The 13,327-nt window shown below is 56.8% G+C and overlaps 1 protein-coding gene across 1 annotated transcript in view; it reads right to left on the bottom strand.

The window, feature by feature from the left end:
• PLXNA1 (plexin A1) overlaps window positions 1-13,327 on the bottom strand; it is a 121,476-nt gene that overhangs the window by 68,466 nt on the left and 39,683 nt on the right. The window contains exon 4 of the mRNA XM_055805522.1: window positions 517-657. Within this exon, the coding sequence (XP_055661497.1) occupies window positions 517-657 (141 nt within the window). The remainder of the gene's footprint in view (window positions 1-516; window positions 658-13,327) is intronic.

A 13,327-nucleotide genomic window follows, 5' to 3' on the forward strand; every position in this document is an offset into this window, starting at 1 on the left:
CATCAGACCTGGATCGGGTCTGTACCTCCAGCTGGCTCAGCATGAGGAGAAGCAGGGATTCGAGGGGTGTATGTCAGGACCTGGGGGCACACCAACCCCATGTCCCCTCTGTCCCAGGGTGCAAAAGCAGCCCCAAGAGGAGAAAAAGCTGTTTGGAGCAAGAGGCTTCTGCTAACCTGCAAAAACCCTGTTTGGGAGGGGACGGCCACAACAGGGAGAAGGTTTACAGCCAGCCCTTCACAGCAAGGAAAGGTCAGGAAGCTCTGGTCCCCAGGGACCACGGCGATTTCAAGCAGCTTCTGCCAACAATTAATGCCTTGAAGCACTGTTTCTGCAGTGACCAGCAGGGAGGAGCTGCCACTGGTCCCCCAGGACACGCATCCCTAGGCAGCCCTGATCCCAGGAAGCAAAAGGCAGATCCATCAGGGAGCTTCCCGAAAGGCTTCCCAGCGCACAGGACTGCAGGCTGGGCTGCCAAGTCAGGAGAGCAGAGGGGCTGCCATCCCCTCACCTTACCTGTTTCTCTGTCATGGCATAGATATGCTGGCGGTCAGGGCTCAGCACCAGGTCTCGCAGGATGGAGCTGCCCTCATGGGCCACAACATTCTCGTACTGCAGTGCTTGGTGCTTCCTCTCGGCCGTCAAGTCCACCAGAATCTGTGGGGAGAGCAGCAGGGGGTGAGCAGGGTCCCACATGCGCCTCAGCCCCCACCCAGGGAGCGGGATGGGAAATGGGCCCCGTTAGGGATGTCGCCCCTCCATCACACACCAGCGTGGCCACGCCGCGGCCACTGCAGCACAGCAAAGTAGCAGCTGCTCTGCAAACATCCTGACCCCCTTTTCCAGAAGACCAAACTGCAATCTTTTCTTCCCTTTATTGCATGTGTCTGTTGCATTTGCACCATGTTTATGCTGATGGCATTCACCTCTCCGCAGGGAGGGAAGCCACATCTGTGGTTCTCGCGCTGCACCCCCCGGCGTGCTGCCCTGCTTCCCTGCTCCGAAGCCCCTCCAGCTTGCAGCATGGCACAGACGAGCCCCCAGCTTGCAGCAAACCCCATCTCACCGCAGCAGTACCAAAAACAGCTTGCATGACACACCGCACCAAGCTCCGCTGGGCAGGATGCTGCGACACACACAGGCAGGGCTTGCATCTCCCCATCCATCACAGGAAACACTTGGGCTCATGACCGGGGAAGTCAAGAGGGTCTCAAGGAAGCTGGGGGTCAACAGAGGTTCAGAAAGAGCCTTTGTTCCCTGAGCAGGAACGTGGCAAAGGCTTTAATCCCCCTACGGCTCACAACTATGTTAAAGCTCTTCTTAAGTACACCAGTTTCTGGCTGTACCAGCGATAACCACATCAGGAGGCACCACAGGGTGGGAGGCACCTGCCAAGCAGGGGCTAAACTCAGCTGTGCTACTTGCCATAACCTGATTGCCACCTCCGTGAGCGAGAGATGCTTCCTGCTAATGCCACACTTGCGAAACCCCCAGATTCAGGCTGTCCCCCAACACAGGGCAGCCTCAGTGCCAGAGATATGGCTCAGAGGGGATGGTCTGCTACCATGGGATGGGATGGGATGGGAGCCACACCAGCAGCCCATTCTTCAGAACACCCACCAGCAGGCAGAGAAGCAGCGTGGCCAGCAAGACAGCAAATACTGCCTGGGATCAGCTCCATGCTGATGCCAGCACATGCAAGGAGCCCACCCAGCACCCCCATCCACTAGACTGAGCATCCCCCCACAGCACAGGAGCCAACCTGCTACTCTGAAGCACCCCCTAGAATGTGTCCCACAGCTCTGCCCTGATCATTGTGCCCACTCCCACAGCCTGACACAGCCATGCCCAAGCCCTTGTGCCCCGCCATGGCAGCTGCCCCAGCGTCCCGGCCACCTCATCCCCCCCCTGCAATAAATCGCTGCCAGCATTTGCATAGTCCCCAATCAGGAGGATACGGGCCAGGAAAGCAGGATCCCGGTGTGCAGCTGATTAGCATGGAAATGTATGCGGCTCACAAACAAACCGGGGCCCGTTTAATTAGAGCGGCGCCTTTGATTCACCGCCAGCCTCCCGCATGCACCAGCCCCGGATTATTTTTAGGCAGTTTTACAAAACAAATGTATTTAATTAAGAAAGAGACCCCTGAGCAACCAGAGAGCGACAAGTCCTGCACAGCAGTGAGCAAAGGGGCCGCCTTCTCCCCAGGGAACTTGGCGACTGGGCTTGCAGGGCTAGACTAACTCTCGGGAGCCCACAGCACAGCCAAAACCTCCCCTGTACACCCCGCTGCAGGATTGAAGAGCTTTCACCATAACCCAAACTGGTCCTGGTACTCACCCTCCTCCTCAGCATCCTTTGCCAGACCCCTCCACAGATCCTGCTCCCCGTCACCCCCGCTCCAGGTACCACTGTGTGCTGGGGAACCCAGAGATGCTGAAAGCCTGGCCTAAAGCCTCTGCTCACCCTTTTTTGGGGGGATAGTCTTTCTGTCCCAGTCTGGGACCACGTTTGCTCCTACTCCAAGCATCAGAGGAGGTCGAGCCCCAGACACCTGTGGTACAGGGGCACATGGCACGCCGTGCCCTGCAGTACCCCTTGCCCAGTGGTACCCCAGAGCCTAACCTTGCTTCCCTGTATCCCCTTCTCAGATCACTCCCCACCTGGCACTCAGCTTCTCCTCTATAAAGTCCTGTCCAAGCCAGCTCTTCGGAGGAGGGTAATGGGGAGCTTCTCCCCTCCCCAGTAAGGCACCATCTCCCTCCTCGCCACAGCAACGTGACAAACGCACCTTTCCAACCCTTTTATGGGCTGCAGTTGCGGCACAGAAGAATCGATATAGTTTTACCCTGGTTCTAAAATAGATCTATGGCTGGATGTCGCGCTGGCAGTAATTTTTAACTAGCGGGGTAATTTCCCCATTACATTATTGCACTGCGCAGTGCTGGGAAAGAGAAAGAGACGTATTAAAAAAAAAACAACAGACGTGAAGCACTTCCAGTTAATTTGAGGCTCCAGGAAGAACCTAAAAATACTCTTGGTAGTCAAACGGGGCTGAAGCCTAACCTGCCACACGTCAGGGAGCTCTGGGGGGGGGCACGGGGCCACCCCAGGCATGCACACACAGGAACCCTCCTCTCTGGTACCTCCCCTCCTGCTAAGGATGCTCTACAGGCAGGTTTGGGATTCAGGAAAATGAAATTTGGAAGACCTAACAATCAAGTTGTTTTCTGCTTGGCAAAAGAGCAAGGCACGGAGGGAGTTTCTGAGTTAGCTCGTGGTAGGCAAGCTCATCCTGCCACTCCTCCCCAGCACGAGGAGATCACCAGCAGACAGACACCAGTATCATCCCACGGCAGGAGGACCCAGCTGTCCACAGTGCCTGCTGCCGTGTGGGCACAGGGGAGAACCCAGCATTAGGGCCCTTCCAGTGGGATTAGCCTGGCGGGAACCTACCCGTCCTGGCTGGCAGGAAGGGGACAGGCTGTCTGGACCATAATGCAGCAGAGCAGCACACGGGATGTGCAAGGTGCCTCCCACCTTCTACAGACACCGGGAGGGACTGCTTCCCCATCTCCCCGCACCCATGGGGTAGCTGGGGGGAAGGGGAAGAGGATGCGGTTTAATCAGAGCAGCCCCCCTCGGAAACACGCTCCTTCCTGCCCACCCTGCCTGCCTTCCCACCCGGGGGAAAAGACATTTACCGAAAATAAATAAATAAATAAACCTATTAACCTTTCTCCTCATCCTGACGCTGATATAATTACCCAATACTAATAATTACTCACACTAATTTCTCGCTCAGGATTCCTGCCCTCACTCTCACCTGCCTGGGGCTGGCTCCAGGCAGGGGCTCAGCAGCGCTGCCTCCTGCCAGGGCTGCCAGGAGCCCCGGGGGTGGCTGGACCCTGCGGCCATGCCCAGGCGAAGGGGCAGGAGCGAGGGTCAGCTCTGCTGCCTTGTTAAGTAAACAGAAGAGACCAGAGGCAAGAAATGACAAGCTCCCTGCCGGGGTGAATCATCTCAAGGTAAGCCCAGAGGTTGCTCTGCCAGAAACCCACAGCACGCCCTCCGCGCTCAAGCCAGGAGCCCCCCTGAAGGAGCACCCAGCACAACCACACTCTGAAGATGGAAGGATGGAAGACCTGGCCCCCAGAAGCCGAGCGGGCTGGTGGAGGAGCGCAAGGCCAGGAGCTGCCAAGGCGTCCCACCTTACCAAGCGGCCCCTCGCCTCCCAGGCCAGCCATGCAGAGCCCCGGCAAAGGGGCGATGAGGGAAAGGACAGCAATGAGAGAAAGGACAGCGTGCAACGCCTCTACCCCCGGGCACCCCGGGGCAATGAGTGACCCTGCACAGCATGCCCCAGCTGGCCAGAGGCAAAGTCCCCCTCCAGGAAGCCCAAAGAGGGTGCCTGGGGATGGTCTTCTCTTGGCTGGAGAAGGGAGCTTCCACCCCATACAGGTTTTGGAGGAGGCTAAAAAGCAGGCAGTTGGTGCAGGGTCACGGGCAGACAACAGCACCAGCCGGTCCTGCTGCTGCCTGGAGCCTGATGCGCTCTCCAAAGCTCAGCTCTCCTTTGCCAACCATGACGCTGGGGCACCCAGAAGCTTCTGCCGGGCCCAGGCCCCACCACAGCAGCGCGAGCAAAGAGCCGCTGCCCCGAGGAGCTGTGCAAGATAGGGGTGGGACCTGAAACCCATGTGAAAGGCAAGGGGAAGCGAAAGCACCAAGAGGGCAGAGGCAACACACCAGAGGAGGGATGGCTCCTTCCGCTGCAGCACACTTGCTCCCCTGGGCAAGACACTCTCCAGGCTTGTCCAGGTGAGGAGGCACCTCCCCACCGCCACAGCCACTGCCCGACTGCTGCTCACCAAACCCGCCAAGGGGACACCCCCCAGCATCCCCGCCGCCACCAGCAATGGGCACAAGGCGGGGAGGAGGATCTCCGCAGGGCCGCCTTCCAGAAAAAAAGGCGATGAGAGGAACGAAGGGCAGCAGCACCTGGCGATCACCCAGCACTGGCAGCAGGTCCGGAGAAGGACAGCGGCGGAGGACAGGGCTTTACAGCTCAGCCCGGGCCACGATGCCAGGAGGAGAGGGAGGAAGCACAGCCGGAGAGGGAAGGCAGCTGCAGACATGCCAAAGCTGCTTTCGGATTTAACACATGCCGGCAGGGGTCTGGCTGGGGTCCGGGATGTGCTGGGGTGGGCCACTGGCTCCCTGCGGAACCAAAACCATGTGCTTGAGGGCACATGCGGAGAGTCCCCAGGAGAGCCAGCCTCACCGCAGGGGACACCCCCAAGCCCACCACTGGGAAGAGGGGGCTCTTCGCCCTGCAGCCAGTGCCGCCGCGGGGCTCTCCCACCCCAGCCCTCCATCTCCCCCCCTCCAGGCTCTCAAGCCCCGATCCCGGGTCCCAAGCGGTCCCCCGCAGACCCCTCCTCCAGGCAGGAGAAGTGCTCAGCCAGGCTTTGTACTCTTATCTGTACAGGGCTGTGATTAATTCGCAGCGGCTGGCAGCAGCTACAAGAGGAGGGCGCTTTTGCCCGCCTGCCACACTTCAAAGGCACGGACTTATCTGCCTGAAACACACTCCGCAGCCTTTTCATGGGGACCCTTTCCAGTTCCACGGGGCTCGCACGGCACTGACGGGCAACGCGAAAGAAAAGGCTTATTTACAGGAGTGGATTTCAAAGCCTCCCCCCTTCCCTCTCAACGCTTGCTGGGGGAAGCGGAAAGTTCCCCAGCCCCAGGGATGTCCATCGGGGACAGTGACTGAACAGCAGGGGACAAGATGCAGCTGTGAGGAGAGGATGCTGGATTGAGGTCCCCGTCCCACCTTTGCCCACGTCCTGGCCCCTTGCTGCCCCATCCTCTTGCCGGTAAGAGCTTCATGGCACGTCCCTGAGCTGGGAGGAGGAAAAAGCTTCAACATGTGCAGAGGGCAGAGCCCAGCCCCGAGACCGAGACCTTCCCCTCCCCACACCACTGGTGCTCACGGCTCAGGCACCACCAAACCCCAGGCTCCCACATTCAAACCCGCGGGTGTGCATCCCCTCCATGGCAGCAGAGCCACACTAACACCCCCCGCATTCTGCTTTGATTTTGGTACCATTGACCGAAAGGGCACAGGACAGAGTAAATAAAACCAGGAGAAGAGCAGGTCCCAGCAGAGCTGACCCCCCAGACCATGAGGCCACCTCCTGGAGGCAACTGAGGACCTGTGCAGCCTGGCCACCCCAGGACAGAGGTGACAGCTGCCGGGCAGCATCACGCAAGACTGTGCCAACAAGCTACAGCCGGAAAGGGAGTATCACACGTCCAGCCAGGGGGGCTGCTGGGGGAGATGGACCCCCCTGGGGTGCCACCCTGCATGGCCCCTCCTGGCACGCGGCCTGGGCTCATCCCAGGGCAGCAGGCAATGTGGGGACGGGGACACCAGCTGCCCCTCCACATGCGCGCCCCCCCCCCAAGCCATCCCCTCGTGACCTGCAGCGCCAGCAGCTGCTGCCCATACACCCCTCTCAGGTTTCCAAAGGAGGGCAAGGGGTTTAAAATGAGGTTCCCATATCAGCTGCGCTGGGGGAGGAGGGGCACACTCCTCTTCCCCCCACCCCAGGAACGTGCAAGGGCTGCCCAGCAAAATGCAGGGCTGGGAGCAGCTGCAGGGCCATGGCCTCACCCATCCTGGGGGCACAGCTGGTGGGGCCGAGGGGTGGGTACTGCTGGAGAGGGGGCACCAGCATGTCAGCAGAGGGGACAAGGCAGTGGCTCCTGCTCCCTCCCACTGTATCGCACGTCACCAAACTTTGGCACCCAGGACGATGAGGTTTTGCTCAGGCATCAAGAAAATCGCCACCAGAAGAGCCCTAGCTGTGCTTTACCAGGGCTCACCCTACAGGGCTTTGAGGATGCATCTCCCAAGGGCTCGCAGCTGGGACTGGGGACAGCATGGCCCCGCAGAAACATCCCAGCTATGTGGGACAGGCCAGCAGCCGGCACCCCAGCTACCTCCGCTCCCCCCAGCCAGCCACCCTCCCTGCCGCCCGTCAGCTGCCCACGCAGGACACAGAGGGGACACATGCCTCCTCCCAGACGACGGGCAGGCAGCTGCCTGCTGCTGAAAGCCAGCACCTTGGAGTCCTGCAGAAGGAGGTACTGTCCTCCCAGCCGCCTGGGATGCTCCTGCCTCATCACTAACCTACTAAGGAAAAGGGGGCGAGATGAGCTGCCTGATTCCATCCAGTGAAACCCATTCACTTCATGAAGATGAATACAAGCAAGGCTTTTGTCCTGGGCCCAACGTCGCCCTGAGCCAAAGAATATCGGGACTCCAATTATATCAGTATAATAAAGCAAAACCAAGGAGATACTTAATCTAAATCAATGCTCCTAACAGCCACAAACGCCAGCGACTCGCCGACACTGACAGATACAACACCAGTTCATCTAGCTTCTTTCGAAGCACATGTTCTTGCCAGTGTGACATCCCCAAGCAGTATCCTGAGCTTGGCCACGTGGGCTGAGAACAGTGAACCTCTCTGAGGTGGGAATTGGGTTTGCCATAGGAGAGAGGGGGATGCAGGGGGGCAACCCTGCCCAGCAGGACCCCAAAACACAGCACCGTCTCCCCCAGAACTCCTCAACCACCTTCTTCTTTCCTCAGACTCATTTCCCATCTTTTCTTCTTGTTCAGTCACCCACACCAGTGGTGCTCCCTCGCGCTAAAGGCACTCAGCAGAGCTGGCCGGCCCAGCGCCAGCCCACATGGCACAGCACAGTACGGCACAGCACGGCACAGCACTGACCGGCTCCTCGCCCACCATCTGCAAACCTTTCCAAAACCTCTCCTGACCAGGTTTGCCCGCATTGCTCCATCAGCAGGAGGGGGAAGTACAGCCCAACACACCGTTCCAGCAATCCTGACAGAACTGAAACACTGTCAGAAAAATCTTCCTGACCTTTCTGTACCAAAACCAAACTGCTGGAAAGACAGAGCAAGTGCCAGGGTACTGCACGGGAGCAGCACCTTCACTGAAGTCAAACCTGGGTGCAGGAGGGACTGATGGAAGCAAGGAGGCAGGGGGAGAAATTACACACACACACACGCCTCGTTGGGAGCCACACAGCAGGAGACAGGTTAAAGGCACTTGCCCTGCTTCCCTCCCCAGCAAAGCCCCAGGTCCCGGCCCCAGCCCCACCAGCCCCACAGCTGCTCCAGCGGTCTCGAGCCATTGATTTCCCAGCTTTGCCCTTCAAAACTCTCCTGGCTCAGCGCCCAGTTCATATCGTCTAGTCACTCAGGAGCAAAATATCTCTATTATTATTGCAATTATGTCCCAATCAGCATTGCTCAGGGCTGAGGCGGTCAAAGGAGGGTCCCCGACAAGCGAATCAATGGGCAGCCTCTGCCCTGCAGGCTGCCAGGGACCGGGTGGGATGCGCTGGCAGCTGCTGAGCCCTACGGGGAAGGGCAGGCAGAGGACAGGGATCCCCAGAGACCCCTCTGTGAGATGCCATGGCCCAGCAGGGTGGCAGTCCTCAGTCTTTGCTGACCCTCAGCCAACCAACGGTGATGTAAAATACCCTCTGCACGGAGCATGCAGGCAGCCACCGACCCCACGCACTCTAGATGCGATCCAAGGGCTTTACCTCTGAGGGGCTTCACAGCTAAGGAGAACCAAGGGGAGCTGCAGGGTGTCCCCAGGTGCAGCACAGCAGCCACTGGGGCATCAGTTCCCCAGGGAGGGAGTGACGGAGCATCCCAAAACTACCCCTCCAGCAGTGCAGTGCCTGCACTGGGCTGTGCCCTCCCCAGCATACATGCACAGCGAAACCCCAGCACCCCACCGCAGACACGTCCCTCTGCAGGGAGAGGAACACAGGCAGGTAAGCAGGTCCCGCTGCTTCCCAAGGCATGGGAAGAGAGGAGGGAGCTGCAGAGGTGGGAGACCCCAGTAACAGAGGGCGAAGGAATTTTAGCCCTGAAAAATGGAAGGTAAGGGCAAAAAAGGCGCACAGCAAAAATGGGACGGGGACCATCTCACTGCATTCCACTGTTCCCCTCCATGCAGGAAAAAGCCCTGGATGACAGCAGGGAAGGGCAGAGCACATCACAGAAATATAAGACTATTTTCTTCCCCCATATATTAATTACTGGAGGCATCCCAAGTGTCCCAGCAGGCCCTGGGGGACACTGAAGCCATGCAATGTGTCACCCTCCCAGCTCCCACAGGACTAGGACTGCGTATGACCAGCCTGGGGCAAGTTAATACCTAAACGTCCCAGAGGTGGCCCTGGGAAGAAAGCTCTTGCCTGAAGGACTCAGTATTGAGTTTTCCAAACAAAAGCTTTTTCCACTGCCAAGGCACCAGCTCCTCCAAGAAGATCACATTGTTCTGTCCCATGGGGACCAGCCCAAAACCTTGGCTATTGGTGCTCCCCAATGCACAGCCCATCACCCCAGCCAGCAAGCAGAGCAGTCCCAGAGCTGCCATCCTCAGCCTCTCCACAGATCAGAAGTTGCTATTTCTTCTGCAAATCCAAAGCACTGCTTATTTTCCTCTTAACGATGCCGCTCACCTTGCCAGGGCAGCACAAGGCCTTTTTTCTGAGCCTCACTGAGCGTCTGCCTGTGCAACCAGACCAAGATAGCCCCAACATGAACGCCAAGGGCTCATCCCACCACCCTCACCCTCCTGGCTGCTTTGGACATGGAGCAATGACTAGTTAAAGGCTCTGCCTACAGCCGGGGGCTCAAAGCCCTGCTGCCTGCCAGCAGCGATGGGGATGCTCCCCTTTGCAGATCTCTGTCAGGGGAGCCCAAAAGGCAGGGAGGAGGCAGCAGGGCTTCACCAGGGATGTGGCAGGGAGGAAGGATGAGCTCCCAGGGCTGCAGCACAGCTGGAGATCAGCTGGATCCTTCCTCCCTCCTCAGCTCCAGGAAAATAGCAGTTTCCTTCCTGGTCCCTAAAATGAACACAGCAGCAAAAAAGGAGCTGCCCGAGGACAAGGCAGGGGCTTTAGGTCTTGCAAACAAGGAGCCAGCGGCAGGAAAAGCCCTCACAGGGGAGGCTGTGGAGGGACAGACCCCAAGACGGGATCTGCTTCAGGGTACCCTCCATGGTCAGGTCCCTCCCACCCCAGCAGCCCCACATGCAGATTCAGCACCAGCCAAGCCCCCATTTTGGCAGGGCTGCCTGTGCAGAGCACCACAGCTCATGTCTGGATTTATCCATCCATCAGTCTCTAAAGCATTCTGCAACCCCATCTCAGCATCCCCCCATTCATTCAGCTCCAGCCGCCTAAGTGGGCCAGCCATTATTTCCATGGCTTGCAAGGCAAAAGCTGTTTGCTGCGGCAATACATTGCAGCAAGGAGTATATAACAGGAACTAAATCCACTGCCCATTCACCTCCACCCAGGGAGAAGGACAACACTGACTGCGCAGGGGGGATTCAGCTTCACCCATTTAACACCAGCTTTGATCCCATCCTACCAATCAGTCCTGCAGCTCTGCGCTGTCCTGGTCTTTTATCTCCATGGACAAATCACACCGGACTGCCCAGGAGAAGCTGATAAGCAATAAACGATCAGGATCCGAATATCACAGGGCACAGTGACAACATTAAATATTACCACCCAGCACAAGCAGCAGGACTGGACGTGCAGATCTCTTACAAATTCAATGACAAAACCATACATCACATGATGTACTTCATGGGAACGTAACCCCTGGCATATGGGGGAGACCAAGTTACAGCCACACTTACAGTCCTTGCTCCAACCATAAGCACCTCCAAGATTTCTTCTCTAATCCCCCGCCAATCCATGCCCAGCTTTCCCAGCGATAACAGCCAGGTAAGCCTAGCTTCAGGCCGAGCACACCAGAGAGTGCCTGCAAATATTTTGCTTCAAATACACTCAGACTCTCCCACTCACTCCACCCGGAGCTCTTGACATGTTTGCTAAATTCCCTGCTCTCACCTTCCGTTTGTGTTTTAAGCTTCGTTCCTGCTCTGGTCCTCCTACAGCATCTCCAACCCAGAAAGCCACATCCCTGGCTGCACTACACCCTTCTCCATGTCTCCGTAAAGCCAGGGGAAAGCTACGGAGCCATGGCTCTGCAGCACACAGAACACGGAGCGATGAAAACCACTTCTCTGCAGTGAGCTCTCCATTCAAAACCAGAATGAAAATTAGGCTCTTCAGTCTGCGGATAGGAGCAATTTCGAAGGAGAGATTGAGATTTAAATATAGAGATTGCTTTCCCTAAGGATGCTGCTCAAGATACTTAAGAGCTCAGGTTTTACACGACATGGATTTCCTTTGGCACCGATGCAGAACTCCCTGCCCCTCTTCCCCAGGCAGCAATCCCTTCTTCGGGCTGTCGGGAAGCACCAGGTCCCGTTGGCCAACGTGGAGCCCATCAGTGACCACAGGGCTCACCCAGGAGGTCAAGTGGGGCACAGGTGTCCACCCTGAGCTTTCCAGGTGTGACAGCACTCAGCCACAAACTGCTGTAACCTCAACTCTTGCAGGTCCATGCAATGAGAAACAGAGAGCCCTTCCTGGGGATGCAGGGCTGCTCTTGCTAAGACCAGACCAGAGCACACACCGCATCCAAAACCAAGTTCTCAGAAGATCTTTGAGGAACACCTACCTCTGAGGGAAAAATTACCCTCCCTACCATTCCCAACGCTGCCAGGGGACCTCAAGTGGAGCTGTCATCCACCACAACTTGCCAGCACCGTGGCCAAGAAGCTGCTCCCAGCCAGGGATGCAGGTTGGCACTCGGCAGCCTGGCGAGAGACAGGCACGTTCCAATTGCAGCCGGACCTTGCCGGCCCAATGCTGGAGGGAGCAGAGATGGGGACAGGCAGACAGCCCCCAGATAAACAACTTTGTCCCAAGACACAACCCTGGCAGGCACCCATCACATGCCTGATGTGTAGACAGAGGCCAAGGGGTGGGAAATGATGTTAATTAAAGTTTTAATTACTGTAACCAAACGAGTAGTATAATTACTTTATTCTCCCAGAGACTTCAAACTGATTAAGGACCACGTGCGCAATCTTCAGGTTGATGCGGTTTTTAATTAAACGTGCCATCAAAGACGGTGAGAGGGGTGGGCAGGACGATGGCTCAGCCCTGCCTGGTCCCGCTCCGAGACCTCACATGAGGAGGGAGCCCGGGCTGGCAGAGACACACAGGTCAACAGCAGCAGTCAGGGCAAAGGGCCAAAGACAGCTGCTTTGGGAAGACCAAAGCCAGCGGGATGCACGCATATGTCTCCAAGGAGAAGCTCCTCTCCCACACATCAGCCCTCAGCTTCACATTCCCCCCAAAACATTACCTTTACAAACATCCCCAAAACAACCCCACATGGGCCCTAAAAATATTAATGAACTGGTGCTGCCAACTGGAGGGAATGATTAAAAAACAATTTTGCAAAGGTATCCTTTTCAAATAATAATAATAATAAAAGACAAAGAGTAGAAATTAAATTCCCAGTCCCCTACCTCAAATAAATAGTATCAGAATTTGAAATGAGACATAATTACCCCGCCAAGGTTAAAGCCGCTAATGCACGTGGAATACAGAATCACCATCCATCATAATCATATCTCGTATCGCTGCCATTATTTATAATTAGGAGGCACGGTTTAAAAAACACATAAAGACGCCCATGCAATGCAGTAATTCTTCTGTTATTGCTCCTGGAGGGCCAATCCTGCTCCATTTCATGGAGTCCAGGATCACGCAAAAGTAATTTCCCCAAAACCCCCAAAAGTAATTCCCAAAAAGCTCCTCGCTGGGAAGAGAAACCCACCTCAGCCCACCCGCAAGCCCTGCCTAAGCACCAGGCTGGCAGCAGCAGGGCACAGCTGGGCTGCACGGGGTCCCTCCCGGCCATTTCAAACCCAAGCAGGCACACAACACATCCAGACAGTCCTCCTCCCTTAACAATATTGAATTTATACTTTTTTCCCCCCAAATGCTAGTGCGGGAAGAGTGGAGCCGAGCAAACACTAGAGCCACAGCCCGGCTCGGCAGCAGCCTGCAGGTGATGGCCAGCTGGCCAGGCTCTGCCCAGGCTTTCTCCTCTGCTGGGTGGTTTTTTACCTATCTTTAAAACCACAGAACGAGTTATAGCAAGAGCCAGGAAAACCAAAAGCTAACCCCAGAGCTGCCGAAAACTGCCCTTCTTTGAAGCACGGGTTTTGCATGCTGCCCCTGTGTCCCAGTGAAATATTAACAACCTCCCAGCAAAGCAGGAGGAAATTACGCTTAATATATTCTGGGGAAGTCCACAGCCAGCAGTGCC

This window comes from Falco peregrinus, chromosome 5 (assembly GCF_023634155.1).
Source record: "Falco peregrinus isolate bFalPer1 chromosome 5, bFalPer1.pri, whole genome shotgun sequence".
Lineage (NCBI taxonomy): Eukaryota > Metazoa > Chordata > Aves > Falconiformes > Falconidae > Falco > Falco peregrinus.